Below are 21,779 nucleotides of genomic sequence, written 5' to 3' on the forward strand. Positions count from 1 at the left end.
AACTATGCTTACCTTATATAAGAAGTTAGACAATGGCTTCATAAATGGTCTCTTTGCTTAAAATATTGCATGAGCTCGACTTTAGTTAATCCACTTGAATACAGCACAACCCCTAGATCAGGCATTAAGAAGTGAGAGATTCATTAAGGTCAGTAATTGCCGAGGACTCTTATCCTTTTACATGTTGTCTAATCTTTGAAAAAACAGGAAATAGTTTGTGCTAGTGCATACTTGCTAACTTTTCCTCGTTGACTTCAGGGAGATATCGGGGGACGTGGGTGTGTGGGGGCGGGGCTTGACAAATCACATAATTTTGACCCCGCCCCCTAAACGGTTTTCACAATTTTGTCCAATTACAGTAGGGGAGGGGGCGCTAAGATGATGCGGAATTTGCATCAATAAGCCCCACCCACAAATGGGCAATTTTATGTAATACTCCACTTTTGGTTTAGCCCCACCCCTTTCAGGACAGTTGAAAGGTAAGACTAAAGGAGTAGGGTTATACGTCCCACTTGCTGCTAACATTTCCTTTTGGTATATATTGTTTTTCACAGGTGTGGCTGGGGACAGACTACAATTTAACACCTGATTTCATTTAAGTAAAAAATTACATTTGAATCTACCAGAGAGAGAGTAACATTATCCCAGCAGTGCTGTAACTATGTTCTGTAGACTTACTGACTGCACGCCAGTGTATCAAGTAATTGACAAGTTATTGGTTTGCTGAAATATCTTACTTTGTATGTACTTATACATATACTGATAGATAGTAATCACACCACAGAATGATTAATGGGAATTTGAAATGTGACACTATAAATATATACTTATCCCTTTGTGGACAGAAATAGTAATCTCAAATTAGGCTTGTGAACAATTAATCTCCCAAATATGAGACAGGGATGGGGGTATAGATATGCAGTACGTTGAGCAAAATTTGGCAAGCAATGTGATGTAAATGAATTAATTAATATGCAGAAATGTTTTTTTTTGTTATTTGTTTAAATAGAGAAAAATAAAGATTCTTAGGACTTTTTAATGTGAGCCATTAAATGGAGCAGACTGTGCCCTGTATGGGACAAGGATAATGTGAACATTTTGACACCTCTAATTCAAAGTTAAGATTTGAAGTGATGAATCTCTGGATTCTCATGTACTTAAGACGTACATTCTAGAGGAATCTATCTCCTAAGAACAGGCCTATGTTTTGGACCAGTGATGGGCAACCTGATACATTATGGGGGCTGCATGGTGCAACCCTCTAACCTTACCCATAATCTCAGTAATAAGTTAAAACAATACATTTAATCAAACAAAAAGACACCTATCTGAAATACAATATACAATCCTTTAAACACTCCCTCAAAACTCACCTCTTCATGCTCACCTATCCTACCACCTCTTGACTATCTTGTCCATCACCTCCTCTTCCTTTGCCGACCATCTCCATTTTTTTCCCAGTTGGTCCTACTGTCTCTCACCACCCCTCCCTCTAGAATGTAAGCTCTCACAGGCAGGGTCCTCTCTACCTATTGTCTTATGTCTGCCTACTGTCCGTCTTCCTCGTTTGTCCTGTTATGTCTTTTGTTACATTCTGTGTGAGTCCACACAGTGTTACACACATCGGGGCTACTTATGCGTAATTCCCGCATGTATCTTTGATTCTGCTTATGCCCAAGGTGCTATGTGCCCACAGTCCAGCCCGAAAATGCACATGGTGACTGGAACCACCTCTGTACACAGTAAGGTACTTGGCACTATGCACGTTGAATTTTAAGCAGCACCGTTTTCCTTTACCCTAGCCTTTTGGCCAGATGCAATAATATTTTTGATATTTCCTGCCAAAAGACTGGGGCCTTATGGCATTTATTTATTTATTTTATTGACACTTGGCACATAGCGCACTTTCCACGTTTTTTTTTTTTTTTGTTGGTTTGAATATAGACCCTTATGGGCAACCCTCTCCCCAAGTCATCCGAGGCTCCCTCCTTCTGCTATAGAATTTCTGGAACTTTATAAATGGTTATAATAATAATACCATATTTTAAACACGTGCTACCAGCTATAGCAAACAGATCTAACAATAAAGCAGGACGGAGCTGGGGGCCGCAAGTGAAGGCTCGGAGGGCCACCTGTTGACCATCACTGTTTACAAATTCAGAAGACCTATTGTTGTTCTGGGCTTTTGTGTTCGCAAATTAAACCATGCAATTATATTGTAGTATACTTGAAGAAATTAAAGCCTCCCTGTGCGTAAGAAAAAAATAACTTGTTCTATATTAGAAGAAAATTGGCAACGATAAATCTTAAGAGTTTTGTCCCTGGAAATTGGATATAGTTTGCAGTTATGCAATAGTAAAATGATTTCCCTTAAATTGGTGGAACCTAGCAGACGCCTCCCATCACAAGCTTCCTAGGAGCCGGAGAGTGGAACTTTTGGTGTTATTGGACTATGATCATTGCAGGCACAATTGGACTATAATAAAATATTTTCCAAGAGGGAGGGAGGGTTTTATATATAAGCCTATTATTTTGTACATTGAAAAGGGTTAAAAAGTGTAATAATCTAATTATTAAATAGTACATGTAAGATCGGGTTTTCTATGCACGGAGCTGCCCTTTTACAACTTGTATGCCTTTACTATAAAGGGCAACACTCCAGCAAGGAGCCTCTAGCTAGTATATCAAGTTAAATGTCACACCGACTGCTTTATTAATATGGTATAGGTCATCTCATTCACTAAAACATTGATCATAGAGTCTGTGGCATATTCAGTACATAACCCTCCAACATATCAATGTATCTTATTTGTAAACGTTCCTCTGTCTCCGGACATGGCATTTAGGCAGTACCACAAGCAGTGCTGCTTTGCAATAGAAGACACCTGTAAGGGCATGGGTAGTGCTAGGAGGAGGTAACCAGGCTGAGCATTTATCTTCTTATCATTACTTTCCTGTGCCCTTTGTGATTTCTCTCCAACTGTCGAAACACTGATAAAATGTTGGCCACACAAAATCAACTGTTAAACTGGATTGTATCAACGAAGTAAAATCGGGTTTCTCCCGAGTCAAAATAACTTGGCACCTAGACGTTGTGGAGTTGCCCAAGTTCATGAAAATATTACGCTTTTGTGCAGCACAATAAGTCGCCACGTCACTGGCACAATCTCCTTCAGTATTTCTAGCTGTAGAAGCTCAGCTCTGTATTAACGGCTAAGATCCATCTCTCCAATTCCATGCTTCAGCTACTATGAAGAAGATATTGGTGTTTAAAGGAACGCAAATATGAAAATACAAGGTCGAGCCGTTCCTGTGTTTCTGGGTTTTTTAATGCAGACCAACTGATCAGTACACTTTAGCTTATTCTTTATATTAACTGAATTCTCATTATAAATTCTTATAATTTGGGCTTTGTATGTTAAGATGTATTTAAGTCTTAGATGCCTACTCTCCTGGTGTCTCCGAGAGACTTCTGAATTAGAAGAGGGTACTGGCAATTCTCCTGGAGAACACATACCTGCCACAAGGTTGGTGGGGGCATCTGACAAGCCACGTAAAGCCCCAGCCGCCTCAGCAAGAGAGAGTGGCACTGATGAAGCAATTCATGCCATCACATCTCTGCCACTCTGTTTACTTATGTGTATGGGGCTTACCGACATTACCCACCCACCTGTTTACGCGAGTAACGTTACCAGGCCCAACCCTCTCTCTTCCTTTCTCCAGCCATGAGCTACAACATCTTCAACTGTTAAAGGCAAATTGTAAACACTGTGCAGTACTCAATAAATTGTAGTAATAACTATATATCAATTACATTACTTTGTGCGGGTGGAAAATATTTGACATTAACCTTCATCTGCGGCAGAAGGGTTTTATATATTATGCCACATTTTTGTCATGGGGCGAGGCCAAAATCGCATCATTTTGGCCTCGCCTCAATGATAAAAGTGTTGCTTTTGTTGTAGGGGGCTGGGCCAAAATGATGCAGTTTGCCGTGACCCGCCACCCCACCACACACCCCTCCCAGAGGACAAAAGCTCAATGTTGGCAAGTATGGTTTTCTGTGAATACAGTCTTCCTTTTATGAAATATTATTTCAGTGTATAACAAGATTTTATACATGTATATAGTTTCTGACCAATGTGGAGGGCTACCACTACCTATAATATTTCTCTATGGTTTTCAGAGCACTGGAACTACTTTGGGTCTGATGACAATATCGGTCCATTGGCTGTAAGTATTCGGCGAGAAAAACTGGAAGATGCGAAAGAAAATGGACCCCAGTATAACTACCGAATGATCTTTAGAACCAGTGAGGTAATGTCTTGCCTTTGTCTTGTCTTGTTTTCAAGCTTATTACACTTTGGGCAACTTCATGAAATGGGTAGAAGTATTTCTGCAAATTATTCTATATATATTGAATAAAAATATATATTTATTCTAATATGCTAGGAAAATAAAGTCCTCTGTAACAATATAGTAAACAGCTTATAACTGGTGACACTGCTTCACTGCAAACAAATGTCCTGCTCTCAGTTTCCATGTATACATCGACTTGTGATACTTCCCTTTCCCTTTAAAAATAAATGATTAACTTATTTGTTGTACAGCATTTAAAATTTTGTATTCAATAACGGTTTTTCTTTAATTTTTGTACTCTGTTATAAAAAGATTTAAAAAATAAATAATAATTAAGCAATATCTAACTATAATGGCTCTTTATTATCGTTTATTATCATGTTGATTTGTTTGCTAAGAAATAGATTAAAAAAATTAAATAGCTATGGAAATGGAGGATAAAAATAGTGAAATTGTCTTTAGGTCTTTTGACTCCTGCTCTAAAGTAATGCAGATGCGGATTAAAATCAAGCTGCTTAGAATCAAACGTACATCAAGACTGTCGTGATTCTATCTCCAGTGTAGTGTGTTCCGCCCCACATCCCTGTGTGTGTTCCTAGAAGCTGGAGTGAGTAGCTCAAAAGGCTTCTTTCAATATTTACTCATCAGTTGTGACAAAAAGGGGTGTGCTTAATACTGCTGCGGGGTACATTCTTGTAGGAAATTGGAAAATAATTGTAACAGAAATTAGAAGAAAAGACCCCGAAGCTACAGAAGTCTGCAGACACCCACTGGAAAGAGGTCTGCCTTAGTTGGTAGGGAAGTTGAAAGTCGTAGCAAACTAAGTTGTACTTTTCTGTTAGGATGTATTTTGCTTTCACCAAACATTCTGGACAACATCCAGAAGTCTAAATTAGGCTAAACTAGATTTACTAAATTGCGATTTTGCATCTAATCTGCTAAAGACAAAACCGGACATTACCCGCATGTTTTGAAAGCGCCAGTTCTGAAACTGCCATCCCAATTTTTTGCTTTTTTGTTTTTAATATGGAAACAATGTGGAGCATATTTTAGACCTGGTCCCGATGGGGGAGAGAGATAAAACAGCGTTCTGTGTCAGAGAATATATGAGAGAAAGTTGTAATTGTCAGAGATTTTTCATTGTCTAGCATATTCCTTCTCTATAAACATATTGTTTGACACAGGCTTAATTACCACCATGCAAAAGCATAAACCTGCAGAACGAAAGGTCCGGGACATCCCTTACTAAGTGCAGATTATGCACACGAGTGCAGTCGCGCTTATAACCACACAAATAAACAAAATCTCTGGGGAGATTAGCTCTAGTCTTTTATTTCTAAAGTGAGATAGTTTGCACCTTCCAGTCACACTCCTGTAGAAAAAGCACATTTCTAGCCTCATAAGTGCAACCTGGATTTGACAATAGAAAACATTTTCCTTATATTCATTCCCCAACTCCAGTTCCTCCCTCCCCCTCCCTTTTTTTTGTCCCAAAAATTACTCTTTGAAAAACCTTAATAATATCGGTGGTAGTCACTAACGCGACTACCACTACACCGACAAGGACTTACCTGAAGGCAGAAAGTTATGTGACTTTCTGGAACTATACTATTATTAGGGGTGTTATCGAAAGTAATGCATAGAGGCACCCAATGTACAAAGTAGAAGCCTTGCTATAAAATATTGCACATCCGCCGCCTCCCTGCATTAGTCATTTAACACCCCCTAATAATAGTACTGTCCCAGAAAGTCACATGACTTTCTGTGTGCCGGCTTCTGCATTCCTCGCAATTCTGTCAGGTAGTGATTTGAAACCTCGGGTGTTAACATTGTTTCGGGATTGCCAGCTTCTGCCTTCTCAAGTCAGGTAAGTCCTTTTCGGTGTACTGGTAGTCTGGGACACATACCCAACCCAATAATATATTTATCAAACAAGAAAAGCACCTTTCTAGGTGTGTGATCACCACTTTAATAAAACGCTTCAAAGACTCAAAAGTGATAGGTGCCCCCTCTGTCCTTTCAGATTGAGCAGTATTTTAGGGGAGAGAGGTTCTGGACGTCTGCGCTTGTGATTGAAGGTCTTGAATGGTGGTTGCTGCCTGTTGGAAGGTTCACGAGTTCCAGTCCTGAAGGTTCAGGTCTGTTGGAGGTTTCTGTGGCTCAGTGGTTGTGGGGGTGTTGGCCCTGTGTAGTATGGTTGCCTGTGTGGATTATGAGAGGAAGGGTCCGAGTTGTAGGCTTACCTTGGTGGGGTGTTGGTCCTGGATGTAGTTTAGATGTGGTGAAGAGCGGAGTTTTGCCCATCCAGATGTTTCTTTTGTGGTGTCTCTTTTGGAGCATCTATGGATGTTTATCGGGTTGATGGTCATGCAAAGGACGGTCACAGGACCAATAACACCCCCATAAACATCCAAATAATCTACAAAAGAGACACCAGGAAAGAATCCTACACTTCAAACCCCTCCTTTTGCAGTCTACACAGTCAACCATACTACACAGCAACTACACACACACACAGGCAACCATACTACACAGCAACTACACACACACACAGGCAACCATACTACACAGCAACTACATGCCCACACAGGCAACCATACTACACAGCAACTACATGCCCACACAGGCAGCCATACTACACAGCAACTACATGCCCACACAGGCAACCATACTACACAGCAACTACACACACAGCCAGGCAACCATACTACACAGCAACTACACACACAGCCAGGCAACCATACTACACAGCAACTACATGCCCACACAGGCAGCCATACTACACAGCAACTACATGCCCACACATGCAACCATACTACACAGCAACTACACACACAGCCAGGCAACCATACTACACAGCAACTACATGCCCACACAGGCAACCATACTACACAGCAACTACATGCCCACACAGGCAACCATACTACACAGCAACTACACACACAGCCAGGCAACCATACTACACAGCAACTACATGCCCACACAGGCAACCATACTACACAGCAACTACATGCCCACACAGGCAACCATACTACACAGCAACTACATGCCCACACAGGCAACCATACTACACAGCAACTACACACACACCCACACAGGCAACCACCCCGCACAGCATCTACACACCCACACAGGCAACCGCCCCGCACAGCATCTACACACCCACACAGGCAACCATACTACACAGCAACTACATGCCCACACAGGCAACCGCCCCGCACAGCATCTACACACCCACACAGGCAACCATACTACACAGCAACTACACACACACCCACAACCATACTACACAGCAACTACACACACACCCACACAGGCAACCACCCCGCACAGCATCTACACACCCACACAGGCAACCATACTACATAGCAACTACACACACAGCCAGGCAACCGTATTGCACAGCAGCTACACACCCACACAGGCAACCATACTACATAGCAACTACACACAGAGCCAGGCAACCGTATTACACAGCAACTACACACGCAACCAGGCAATCGTACTACACAGCAACCACACACACAACCAGGCAACCGTACTACACAGCAACTACACACCCAACCAGGCAATCGTACTACACAGAAACTACACACCCACACAGGCAACCATGCTACATAGCAACTACACACACAGCCAGGCAACCGTATTACACAGCATCTACACACCCACACAGGCAACCATGCTACATAGCAACTACACACACAGCCAGGCAACCGTATTACACAGCATCTACACACCCACACAGGCAACCATACTACACAGCAACCACACACACAGCCAGGCAACCGTATTACACAGCAGCTACACACCCAACCAGGCAATCGTACTACACAGAAACTACACACCCACACAGGCAACCATGCTACATAGCAACTACACACACAGCCAGGCAACCGTATTACACAGCATCTACACACCCACACAGGCAACCATGCTACATAGCAACTACACACACAGCCAGGCAACCGTATTACACAGCATCTACACACCCACACAGGCAACCATACTACACAGCAACTACACACACAGCCAGGCAACCGTATTACACAGCATCTACACACCCACACAGGCAACCATGCTACATAGCAACTACACACACAGCCAGGCAACCGTATTACACAGCATCTACACACCCACACAGGCAACCATACTACACAGCAACCACACACACAGCCAGGCAACCGTATTACACAGCAGCTACACACCCACACAGGCAACCATACTACACAGCAACTACACACACAGCCAGGCAACCGTATTACACAGCAGCTAAACACCCACACAGGCAACCATACTACACAGCAACTACACACACAGCCAGGCAACCGTATTACACAGCAGCTACACACCCACACAGGCGACCGTACTACACAGCAACCACACACACAACCAGGCAACCGTACTACACAGCAACTACACACCCAACCAGGCAATCGTACTACACAGAAACTACACACCCACACAGGCAACTGTACTACGCAACAACTACTGACCCACACAGGCAACTGTACTACGCAACAACTACTCACCCACACAGGCAACTGTACTACACAGCAACTACACACCCACACAGGAAACCATACCACACAGCAACTACACACCAACAACCACCGTGCAACAGAAACCTCCAATGGACATCCAGCATATTATTATATTCTGCACAAATAATAATTCCAATTCCTTCTTTACTAAAACAGTTGTTTTTTTAGTAAAGAAAAATCATTTATTTGAATTGTTTGGGTGGCAAAACAATACTTTGGAATGTAGTGTACTTGCTGGAATATCATATCACACAGAATGTGATTGGGACTCGTTCCATTTCTCCTGAATTGTTGTATCTGTTTCTGATGTCTTCATCGCATTCCGGAAATGCTTTAGACTCACAGCACAAGAGCAAGACTGTCTGACTACCGTGTTGACCCCTTAAGTAGAAGGACATGTTACTTAATGGTTTGAGGGCAGGCAGTTGACAAGATTTTGGATACGTACTTTGACAAAAGTTTTACCAGCCAAATATAGCTATATGCCTTTTATAGAATGTGTATGTCATAGATGCCTAGTGATCTGCCGGATCTTAATGCATATATATTTTCTTTTCCATTGTGAAATAAATGCTTCTGTTAAGCAGGGTTTATCATCCTCTATATGTCCTTGTACAACATTGCTGCTTCCAGTAATGAAAGATCACATTCGTTATGAATGATCTGTCACTATGAATGAACATTTCATGTTCTATGTACTGTGATTCAATTGCCTATGTTCTGCCCTGGACATTTGTAAAGGAAGGGGGGGGGGGGGGGAACAAAGCAGCCAATCTAGAGGCTTAAAAGAAAATATGGCTGTTGCCACTGTAGTTCTGGAGGAAGATTTAAAAATTCATTACAAGCATTTTATTTTTAAAATCGACAACGTTTGATCTTAAACCTATTAAACATTTATGTCGATTGTCAGGTCTTTAGAAGAGTGAAGGAAAGCTTATTACTGCATATTTAATACTGGCGTACAATCATTACAAATTGGAATTAAACTAGCCTCAAGCGCATATGACGCCTGTCAGTGTTCTAATTGTTCATTAAATTAGATTGTCTATATAATCCAATAGTGTAAAATCAATACAAATTATTGATATCTAAGACTTTTTTACCATTTTGTCTGGCTGAGAGTACATTGGTGAAAGTAATTAACATATAAAAGTGGTATACTTTATACTGGAAAGCGTTTACTATGTATTCTCACCAGTGTATCCAATTTTCCTGAACACATGTTTATGGTGCCTCTATTTGTATGTAATAACTATAGGGGCTTTCAGTGTGTTTGGCTCTAGACATAAATAGCATTACCTTCCATTAATGGGATGACAATACTTAATTACCATTATGTGAATTTTTGGTGTTTTCATACTGTGCATTTACATCTGGTGCTTTTCTGTCCTTTCTATTTTAATATTCATTAAATTGTTGTATTTAATGTCCTTTTTAAAGGTCATATAAATTAAATTTAACATAAACATTAATCTGTTTCTTTTCATCCCATTTTAGCTCATGACATTACGGGGCTCAGTGCTGGAAGATGCCATTCCGTCAACTGCCAAGCATGGCACAGCGAGAGGGCTGCCACTTAAAGAGGTGCTTGAGCACATTGTCCCTGAGCTGAATGTACAGTGCCTACGACTGGCCTTCAACACGCCAAAGGTTACCGAGCAGCTCATGAAACTTGATGAGCAAGGGGTACGTACTGCACTACATGGTCTGATGTAATTTCCTGCATTAATTCCCCTGGATGTGTGTTGCGCCTACAATCGGCAATGTTTTCTGAATTGCAGTGTACTAGTGTACCACTTTACATGTTGTGCTCTACAATGCTAATCTCTGAACACACGGCAAAAACTGTTCTCTTTTTCAGATGCTGGCCTATAAAGCATAGATTTATTTTCTTCTAAAGTAGGTGATTTTTTGGTCTCCTACAGTCTCAGACTAGATCTTTATATATATATATATATATATATATATATATATATATATATATATATATATATATATATATATATATATATATATATTTATTATAAAAGCCTAGCGGCGTGTGTTAGTCTGTGTGTGGGGGAGAAAAAAACCAAGCTGCAGCGCCACCTGCTGGGCGGAGTTATACACTGACCTACTAAATTCTTAGCATTATCTAATATATAAAAGTAAAAGCCTAGCGGCGTGTGTGTGTGTGTAAAAAAATATTTTCTCAGAAAGGGCTCATCCAATTGACCTGAAATTTGGTATACTGACATTATTTGACAAAAATATTAGAATAGTGAAGTCAGTTAACTTCCATCATCCCCCCTTCCCCCCTGTGGAAGGGGTAGTAAAGGCTAAATTTACGAGTTGAGGGCTCAAACTCATTTTCGTGAGGTAATTTTACCTCATGAACACACATTAAAAAGAGCGCTTGCGTCGGGAAGTAACGCTCTTCCCCTGAGGAGGCCTGGGCTAGGCCCAAATGCATGACAAGAACCTTTTTAAGACCTGAAGTAGCTTGATTTGACTAGAATGCATGAGTATCATGCACGGGTTAACGTGTGTGTGTGTGTGTAATATAAATATATATATATATATATATATATATATATATATATATATATATATATATATATATATATATATATATATATATTAGTTGTTCAGTGACAAGGCCTGCTGAGACTTGTAGTTTAACAAGTGGTGAGTCACAGCTTGCCCGAACTTGCCTTACCCAATTCTTGAGATGCCAGTGATATTTAAGATATTTAGAACCATTATGATTTAATAGGTGTGTCACTGTAACAACTTTCACATGGGTGTGGCCTTGGGATCTGTTGAGCCAAGTATGTAATTGGCAAATACAACAATCCATAAATATACTTCTGAATAATAATATATAATTTCTCAGCATTGTATAGTATCTTTTTTTTTTTTTTTGCATGACTTGTTTATATAGTTTCTATCACATTCTGTGTTTGTTGTCTTTTGTATACTTTCAATCCCAGGGTGGTAATGTAATGTGAGTCAGGTCTGTTTCAGGAACACCTGCAAATATCTATCTGTATTCACTGATAATGATGTCATTTCTATTCATGCAGTGCCTAAAAGCATTCTTTGTATTGTGAAGAATAGATAGCTAAGAAGGAAGGTAATGTGTAGAGCCATAACATGCACATTCCAAAATAGCTTATCATAATAAATAAAATGTGTACATCAACTTAATGAGTTTACAATAGCTCCCTACCCCCTAAAATATGAAGGGATGTGTTTTTAATTAATACAAAAATATTCAATTTACAGGGCTTCCCCCCTTCTTTCTGTAGGAAGAATTTAGGGCAGGATACTCAGAGACCGGATTAACCCCATTGTGCTGCCAGTATAGCATTTTTGTGGCACATATGCGTTTTGCTGTTGATTTGCTTGTTTGGTCTCCTCTTTTCTGTATTCTTGTTTTGTCTGTGTTTTTTGTTTTTTGTTTTTTTTTGAGTGGGGGGGGGGATTTGTTGGTTCAGTTTACTTTTTATCCCTCAAACTCACATTAAAATAATAGGAAAGGAAGAATATTCAGCTGTGCTAACAGTAGGGCTCATTAAAGATTTTGGGTCGAGAAAAAGGTGACGGTCATGGATAAATCTGAAGCGCATGATGGGGGGCCTCACCCTAGAGGGGCAAGACGACAACATTTTAGCACAAACTACACCATGCTGTCCAAAGTTATGTACAAAATCAGCCGGCGTCAGTATTGCCGAAAGGCACCAGTGTTTGAAACGGTTACTTGGGCCACTGAGGTCAGCACTCTCATTGCACTTCCCACAGGTATGATTCCATGGTTGGACTTGGGTCACTGCAGACCATGGTTAAAGTGCTATGTTACAAAGTTGCATTGTGAGCTCCAGACAGTTTTGTTTATTATGTAGATGGGGAATTTAGCTGTCACCAGAATGTGACAAATATAATTATGGAAAAGTCACAATTATTAATTGCCTTGGAAGTATCTTGCGTAGTTGATTTGACAGATCTCACTATGAGATAACAAAATATACACTTCCTACCTTTCTCGGTCTCTCCCTCTGAATGTTGGGTGCATTGGAAAGGTGATCATCAATCCAGTGGTATACAACACAATATTATTTTTTTATTTTTTTTGGGGGGGGGGCATTTGTTTGTATTCAGTAGAAGGTGTAGTATACTGATGAACTATATTAACAATGACATTGAGAAACTTGCTGGAGCCCCTTCTTGATCCCAGTGATCAAGGACAAGTCATTTTCTCAGTAGTTAGGTGTGAATAAGTCCTACGGGTGTGTTTTATTTCCTGGCATAAGACCGCACAAAAAGGATGATTATTTGCGAAGCATCCTATTAATACTTCGGGGTAAGATTTGAAATAGGGAGTGTTTCCTTTTAACATATTGAGCCACTATATAAACAGCTGTTTTCTGCACATATTTCCTCCAGAGCAGTGAGTCAGCGGTGGTTTACCACACGTTATTGGATAAGTAGTGATTTAATTTTTATATTTATTGGTTATCTTCAGTGTGTTGTTTACTCACTAAAACAATTAAGAGGTTTTTTTCAGAAACTGGAGCTTATTTTAGAAATACATATTTAAAAAGGTCGAACCAACAACCCCATTACTTGTTACATAGATCCCAGCTTACTCTCATGTGGTGGCTGAATGCTGAATACTCTGCTCGCAAGCAACTATTAGCTGCTGTTCCTGATATATCTGGGCAACAACTAGTGTGTGGTTTACCTTACTGTCGCATTGAGTTCTTCCTATCTCACATTCCTGTGCAGAATCTGTCTAATATAATATGTATATGTTCAAGTCAACTAGATAGTAAGCCCCAAAACTTGCTTTTTGTGTGTGTTGTATCTCAATGACATGCTTAATATAGCTCTGCAACATTTTTCCTGCATGCCAGGGAAACCTGGCGCCAGACTCCTTAATGTCGAGTAGAGATGTAAATAAAGTTTAGTACGTGTAAACATTTTGTGCTTAAAAAAATGAAGTCTTAATCCTTCATCCGCCTGTCCCTGCACCTTCCTGAGTTTACTTGCCCTGCAGAAAAAAAAATTGTTATCTTGGAAGTTTCTGAAGTGTTTTGGAGAGCAAACAAGTCTGAAAGCAGAGGTCAGGTTAAACGGTCTTAGTTACTCACAAAAAGTAAACCCTAAGACATAATAAATCTGTTACTTAATAAATAACTTTGAAACCCAGACCTTATATTCTATCCTATAAAGCTCCAACATGTAAGTGTATCTGCTTGTTTGCATACATTAAGTTTAATCTATGTATGACTTTTGAAAGTGCTGCATAGTTTGGCCACAGTAACACAAAGAGCACATTGAGAGACATACCTTGGGCAAAATGCATAACTAAATAGAAGTATTAGCAGACAGAAGGCAATACAGCCATAGATCCCAAGATTTAAGGCAAAACATTCCTGGCACTTAGCTTGTGGAAAACCAATTAATCATTAAAATTCTTAACCCATCAAGAGAGAGAGATAGAGGAGGTACTGGGGCGTCTTCATTGTAATAAAACAACATTCTTGGTATAAAGTCTCAGTAAGCTTCTCTCTGCCGTGGTCAGAATCACATTTTACATAATACGACTTGTGGCTATATGAGGAAAACAGATGAGCGTGAATGAACTGTAACATACCTCTCCAATATGCCTGGAAACATCTGTTTTCCAAAAAGAAGGACCCCATGCTAATACAATTAGTAATACTTCGGGGGTTGTCACCTTAAATAATAAATGACATGAGGACAAAGCAAATGTTTCTAGTATGGTGCTTAGTAGTTAAGTGCACTGAATGAATATCAGTGGCCTAGTGAGACTTTCTACAGACTCCATAGTTGCAGAATCTGATCGTGCTGGGTCCTGGGTAACCACATGAAAAAAACAAATTGGGTAGTGATAGGCCACCAAATTGCTGCAGGCCTGGAAGTGCCTGGCTCCAGCTGTTCATTGTGATGAAGTCTGGTACTGGAATTCATAGAACCAGGACCATCTTGTACTGCTGAAGATTAAATAAAAGAAACGTGTGACTGGTTTCAGCTTGGCCACGATCTTAATACATGGAAAAACTACATTGTAGATACCTAATATAAGGCTAACAACATATTAATGTAATCAGTCAATCATGAGCCCTTTAATTACAATAAGGCTCATGATTAATTACCAAACAATTTATACAATATTAATAGGAAAAAACACGAACCATGAAATACATAACCTTTTTCAATACATATATCCAATATTTTATTTTATTTATATAGAGCCAATCATATTAAACAATGTTGTACAAAGCATAATCATTGACATCAGTGAAGGTTGCTGTATAAATTCTCTACTATAAAGACATAGAGATTAGGGTCCATTTTGTGAGATATCGGGTCTCCCAGTGGAAACCCACACAAACACGAGGAGAACATACAATTTGCACAGACAGGGCCCTGCTCGAAATCCATCTAATGACCCCAGCGCTGTGAGACAGCAATGCTAGCCACTGTGCCACAGTGCTATATTTTCAATAAGTTATAGGACGATTGTTTGGATGAGTGGCACAGCATTTTAAGGAATGATCAGACAAATGTTCTTGGGCCTCCAAAGTGACCAAAATAATGGAAAACCATAGAAAGTGCGTCATAGAAATCCATTTGTCCATATGCTGTGCCTCCTATGCTGTCCACACAGACTGCAGGGATGTATATGTGAAAATGACTTATTATAGAGTCAGACTGAGGGATTCTGTTAACACAGGACATCTATGATGTAGCTATTGCGGGCTGGTGTAGTTGTACTTTAACAGTTATTTGGCGTTTCTAATAAATAAATGATCCTTAACGAACACACTGTTTGAAGATTTTATCTATTGCTAATGCTTTGCAGAATTGTTCTTTTGTATGTAAACGCCTGAATATTGTATGTGCAAAATCTGCAATGGTAATTGGGTCATGGCTGGGGTGTTGCGCATTACTAGGCTGACACATGATTTAAAACTGTATGTACGTTCTCAGCCTCCTAAACTGTGTGTAAATTATTCTTTCGTTCATGTCACTTTTAGACACACAAATTGACTAGGTGCCCTTCAATTAGTCTAACACAAGTGTAGCTTGTATCTTGCTTGTTTACTGTGCACAGAAAATTACAGATTGCTGTACAGAAAGGTAGACAGTCAGCAGTTTCCCAAGTTGGTTCCAAATGAACTTACTGTGTGTGACGGTGGGAAATGTTTAAAGCGTCTTCTCCTGCATTCTTGTATTTCTCCAAATCTTTGTTCAGTCCACTGCCGCCTCTGTGTGTAGGGAACAGGTGCACTAGAAGTATATAGCAGGCCATATAAACTGTTAAATAGGCAATATCATTTAATGTCTGAGATCATGTTTTGTAAAATGGAACAATGCCTTACATAAACAGATATTACATAGTTTATTACATAAACCAATTTTTACAGACCATAACCTATTTGAAGATTGCATTGAAGTGAATCAAGCCTAACTTTCTATTTATGTGTAGTTCCCATTTATATTAAACAAGAAAATATTATTCTTCAATATTTAGATCATATGAAAGTTATTTTATTGTCAAATGTTATAAGCTAATAGCCCCAGATAATAATACCTGATTGATATAAATGTGATGTAAATATTGCTACGTGAATAAGTGCTTCAGTGCATACTGAGCATACAGCCCACTAAATACTTTGTAACCTTTGCATTATAGCTGGACAAATATTCAATCTGATGTAGCACTTACCCTTGTCCATCAAACCATTGTCTCATAGATTGTAAGCTTGCGAGCAGGGCCCTCTTACCTCTTTGTATGTATTACCCAGTATTGTTTTATTACTGTTTGTTCCCAATTGTAAAGCGTTACGGAATCTACTGGCGCTATATTAATAAATGTTGATGATACTGGTGTACCAGACATGTGCTGCCTCACTTTCTACCAAGGATGCCGTATTCTAAATAGAAACTTTCTTGTGTGTAGGCCAGTCAAGGAGGCTGGGGTCGAAAATTGAAGTGGGCTCTGTCCCAATTTCCATGGAATGGTTTCCTCTCTCTCAAAATGCCTATTAGACTGGCCATTAACATGCCAATATTAACACTGTGACTATTGTTGTTGCTGGAATAGAAACAACTGTATCTACAATGACGTACATGGAGGTAGACAGTGGGCAAGGAAACAATAACCCTTTCACTTACTCTTGACTTAAAACTGGTATAAGGGATGACTTGAGAGGTGGGGTTGTAGATCTTATGTTTTTTTGTTTTGTACCTTACAAGATTGCCCAAATCCATTGCAATTTGATTATCACATAGATAGGATTTCTTAATCTTTTCCGTGTGAGTCAGCATGCCATTTATGAAGGGTCAACATGTATCTGTCTTCTAACAGAGATTGTACTACTAATAAAATATTTGTCGTGTGATAATAAATACCCAATCAACTTGTTTATTATATTTACGTTGTTAAAAATAAAGTGATTAAAATGAAGTACTTTAAGTACTTAATTACAGTGTCATTGACGGTGTTTCCCAGAATAGCAGACACATACCATGATATCCATTTGTATTCTTGAGTTATATAGATTAGAATTGGACAAAACTATTATGCGTCTAGTAATCAGTCTATATTTTGGGTTGTAGATGATGACAACCTTGACTACATGTTGTACATTGCTCTTTTACAATTTTCATAGTAACATGACTATATCTGGGAACAGTGCATGGTGAGTCTCTGTATCCAGCCACGTGCAGTAATACATGGTTATAAAAGGCAGCCGCAGGCATGGATATAAGGGCATAATATGAAGGGTTAAGTGCAAAAGCAACGGGAATAAAGTCTGTGACCAAACAATAAGTTAATGCATGTCACTTGTTCACGGAAGACCATTGACTGGTTTTTCCTGTTCACATGTTCCTCCTATGGTTTTATCTGGTGCATTCTTACATCTTTACAACCCAGTAGTAATTTGTGATAACTGTCATCAACCCGCTCTTGGTATATTTACTATGTGGCGGTTCCGTAGAACTGCTAATTCCCGTCGCTTTGAAGGTATTTTCTTCAAACTGCAATTTTTTTTAAAGACACAACCCAATGGTCTTTGTCTTTATTAAAAGTCCCTGTTTTAAAAAATGTCTACAAAGCGCCAGGAATTAGCAGTTCTACGGAACCGCCACACAGTAAATATACCCCTAATGTAATGAAGAGTAAGACCAACAGTGGATGCCAAGATACATTAATTGTCCTGTTCTAAATGACATCCAGATACATCACTTGGTGTTTAAGGGTCTGATATCTCTGTAGTAGCATATGAATTGAGGTTGCAGCTCTTCAGTTGCATTAACTTGTGATGTTTATATAAATAGAGGATAATAATGTTTAGAAACTCCTAAATGCTGTGCTTTCTTGAAACATCAATAAGAATAGTCTTGCGTAAAAGTGGATAGTAGATATGAATCTGTATTGTCATCTTTTCCTCTAATAGACTTGTCTTGTTACAGCTAAGCTACCAGCTAAAAGTTGGCATTATGTACTGCAAAGCGGGTCAAAGCACAGAGGAGGAAATGTACAATAATGAGGCTGCAGGGCCAGCCTTCGAAGAATTCCTCCAGCTCTTGGGAGAACGGGTGCGACTTAAAGGATTTGAAAAGTACAGAGCTCAGCTGGATACCAAAAGTAAGAGCAAAATGCTACCTCCACTTCAGCAAGAAAAATGCACTACTGTGTTTAGCATTACCCAAATATCACACCCTACCTGTTATGCCTTTTACATTTTGTCCTGTTTTTGTTGAACGATTGATTATTTTTCAAATATTAAAGACTAATAATTATTGTTGTTTAGAAGCCTGCTAACTATATAAGATTTGCGTAGTAGCAGTGTGAGAAATGACAAGGCAATCCGGATATATGCCAAATAGAGTAAATAGGTTTTTGCTAGCAGTAATGGGGGCATTTATGAAAACCTGTGCACAGATTAAAGGTGATGTAGCCCATAGCAGCCAATCAGATTCTGTCGCTTTTCTAGTGTGTTTTACAAAATAAAAGAGAATGTTTGTCCAGTCGTTCAGGTGTTGGGCTGTGTTGACGGATCACAGTGACACGTCTGCATCCGCAAATCTCGCATCCGCCAGTAACTTCACTCATGTAACGTTGACCCTATTCCTATTTTTTTTTTTTACTTTTTTTTAGCTAATTATTTATTTTTATGAGTTCCAGTAATATTTTCTGTGAATTGGTGAATATGGAACTTTACATATATCTGTTTATAAGCATTTAGCCTCTATAGGGAGATTACACAGGATATGGGACTATTATGATTTCTTCTTAGCCACAGGGAAGAGCTTCTCTTTTTGTAGGACTGGTCCAGATATGCAATGAGAGGAGTGGATACAATATTAAAGTTTCATAGTTGAAAGTGAGTGATTGGTTTGTAGTCTCCTAGGTAACAGGTGCTCTACACAGGTTGACGGATTCAAGTACAACAAGATTACCAGGTATATTATTGCTAGCTTGTGTTATCTATATTTCAGTTTATCACGTATCTCAGCAGTCATTTAGTCATTCAATGCAATCTTTGCTATGTGTTTAGTGCCGCTATCATCAGGTTTAGTGGTAACATAGGATAGGAGTTATGTAAGCTGTGAGAAACCACATAAGAAGGCTCAGCGTTCCTTGGTCTGAGAATTGCAGCGTCACATCTGACAAGTTGAACTTTAATGAAGCATGAAGTCAGAATACAACACCAGGCAGCTGGGTGTGCAGAGTATGGAAAATATACTTATAGAAGAATTAAATGTTCTTTAACACAACTGTATTGGTCCCCCCAAACCCTGAATTGTTGGACTGGGAAACCCCCGGCTGGGATTTGGGAAAATCCTTATTCCCATCAGTGCGTGTAATATTGGTGGATATATAGCGAAGGATAATTGTGGAATACAAACTGATCTTTGGGATTCCCTGGGATGCATTTCACAGCTCTGTACACTAATTTCTGTCTAACATCCTGGCAGACTGCAGTTTCTATAAAGAGTTCTCCAGGATGTCATTCTGCAAATGCAATCTTGTGGCAATTTAAGTGAGCATATCCTGAAATATATGTGCTATTGTGATGAAGTATCTCCTGAATGAGGGGTCATGGTTTACTATTTGGTTTACTATTTAGTGGTGATGGTTTTAGCATTCAAAGTTATGTTCTGCAGTCTTTGCCACCTTCCATCCCACCTTTCACAACTTCCCAGGGTCCGCTGCTTTGAGGCTACAACATTATCATCAAGGGCAGTGTCGGACTGGGGCATGAAGGGCCCACAGGGGGAATACAATGGTAGGGGCCCACCAGAGGGGTTGTGGCCAGTCACTAGAGAGGTGTAACCAAACCTGGGTGTGGTAAGCCCACGAAGGACAGCTAGCATCATAGTGTAGTATATGAAGAATACACAGTCTTGACCTGCCCCTTAGATTGGGCAGAAGTGTCTCCAAAAATCCGGATTGTCCCACTAGAATCAGAACATATGACAGACTATCTTGCTCTCTCCTACCTGTTCTTGTCAACTTCACCACCTGTGGCTGCTGGTTTCGGCTTGTCTGGATCCTGGAATGTTGGGGGCCCTATTTGGGGGAAAAAATGGGTACATTTAGAAAATGTCAACCAGCCCCGGCATTAAATCAAAAGGGACCCACGATTAATACTTAAGCCTTCCTCCATCCAACCAACCCCAACATTAAAGTAATAGTATTTCCATTTAATAAATAAACCTATTTCCCTCCCTCCAAACAGCCCCAGCAATAAATTAATAGCATTTACGTATAATAAATATTTCCCACAACCGTCACTACCATTAAATAATTAATATTCACATTTAATAAATAGACCTCACGCTCCTCAAACTCAGCCCCACAATCAATTAATAGCCCCTAAACCACCCCATCTTAAATTAATAGTCCCCATTATAAAATGAAATTGCCCCACCATCACCCCACAAACAAAATAGCACTCATTAATTAGCCACCACCTACCTCGCACACAATACATTGCCAAAAGCCCGCTGTGCCATCACACACACATTACTATGCCCCTTCATCACCATGCTGTGCCCCCTTATGATCACACTATGCCATCCATGCTGTTTTTGCTCTCCCTTTCTCCTGCTGAGAAGTTGCCATTTAACAGTCATTAAATATATTATAGTTACATATTTAGATTTAAAAAATGTTAAGAAGTTCTAATATATGAGATGATTTTATTATAGTGTTTGACCAATTAGCATTGTGTTCATAAATTACATGGAAATGATGGACAATAGCTACTTTTGCTCCCCCCTTCTCCTGGCCCTCCTTCATTACCCTGTGCCATGCTGCTTTTGTTCCCCCCTTCCTCACCCTGTGCCATGCTGCTTTTGCTCCCCCCCTTCATCACACTGTGCCATCCTGCTCTCCTCTTTCATCACTCTGTGCCATGCTGCTCCCCCCCTTCATCACCCTGTGCCATGCTGCTTTTGCTCCCCCCCCTTCATCACCCTGTGCCATGCTGCTTTTGCTCCCCCCCTTCATCACCCTGTGCCATGCTGCTTTTGCTCCCCCCCTTCATCACACTGTGCCATCCTGCTCTCCTCTTTCATCACTCTGTGCCATGCTGCTCCCCCCCTTTCATCACTCTGTGCCATGCTGCTCCCACCCCCCTTTCATCACTCTGTGCCATGCTGCTCCCCCCCTTTCATCACTCTGTGCCATGCTGTTCCCCCCCCTTTCATCACTCTGTGCCATGCTGCTCCCGCCCCTTTCATCACTCTGTGCCATGCTGCTCACCCCCCCCTTTCATCACTCTGTGCCGTGCTGCTCACCCCCCCTTTCATCACTCTGTGCCGTGCTGCTCACCCCCCCTTTCATCACTC

General features: G+C 40.1%; 1 protein-coding gene across 7 annotated transcripts in view; it reads left to right on the forward strand.

The window, feature by feature from the left end:
- The window catches only part of SIPA1L1 (signal induced proliferation associated 1 like 1), a 163,032-nt gene that overhangs the window by 101,481 nt on the left and 39,772 nt on the right, over positions 1-21,779 (forward strand). For all 7 annotated transcript variants that reach the window (XM_075192210.1, XM_075192214.1, XM_075192213.1 and 4 more), the window contains 3 exons: positions 4,187-4,317; positions 10,401-10,589; positions 18,393-18,567. In XM_075192210.1, coding sequence (XP_075048311.1) covers positions 4,187-4,317; positions 10,401-10,589; positions 18,393-18,567 — 495 coding nt within the window. The remainder of the gene's footprint in view (positions 1-4,186; positions 4,318-10,400; positions 10,590-18,392; positions 18,568-21,779) is intronic.

Source organism: Mixophyes fleayi, chromosome 12 (genome assembly GCF_038048845.1).
Source record: "Mixophyes fleayi isolate aMixFle1 chromosome 12, aMixFle1.hap1, whole genome shotgun sequence".
In the NCBI taxonomy this organism is placed as follows: domain Eukaryota; kingdom Metazoa; phylum Chordata; class Amphibia; order Anura; family Limnodynastidae; genus Mixophyes; species Mixophyes fleayi.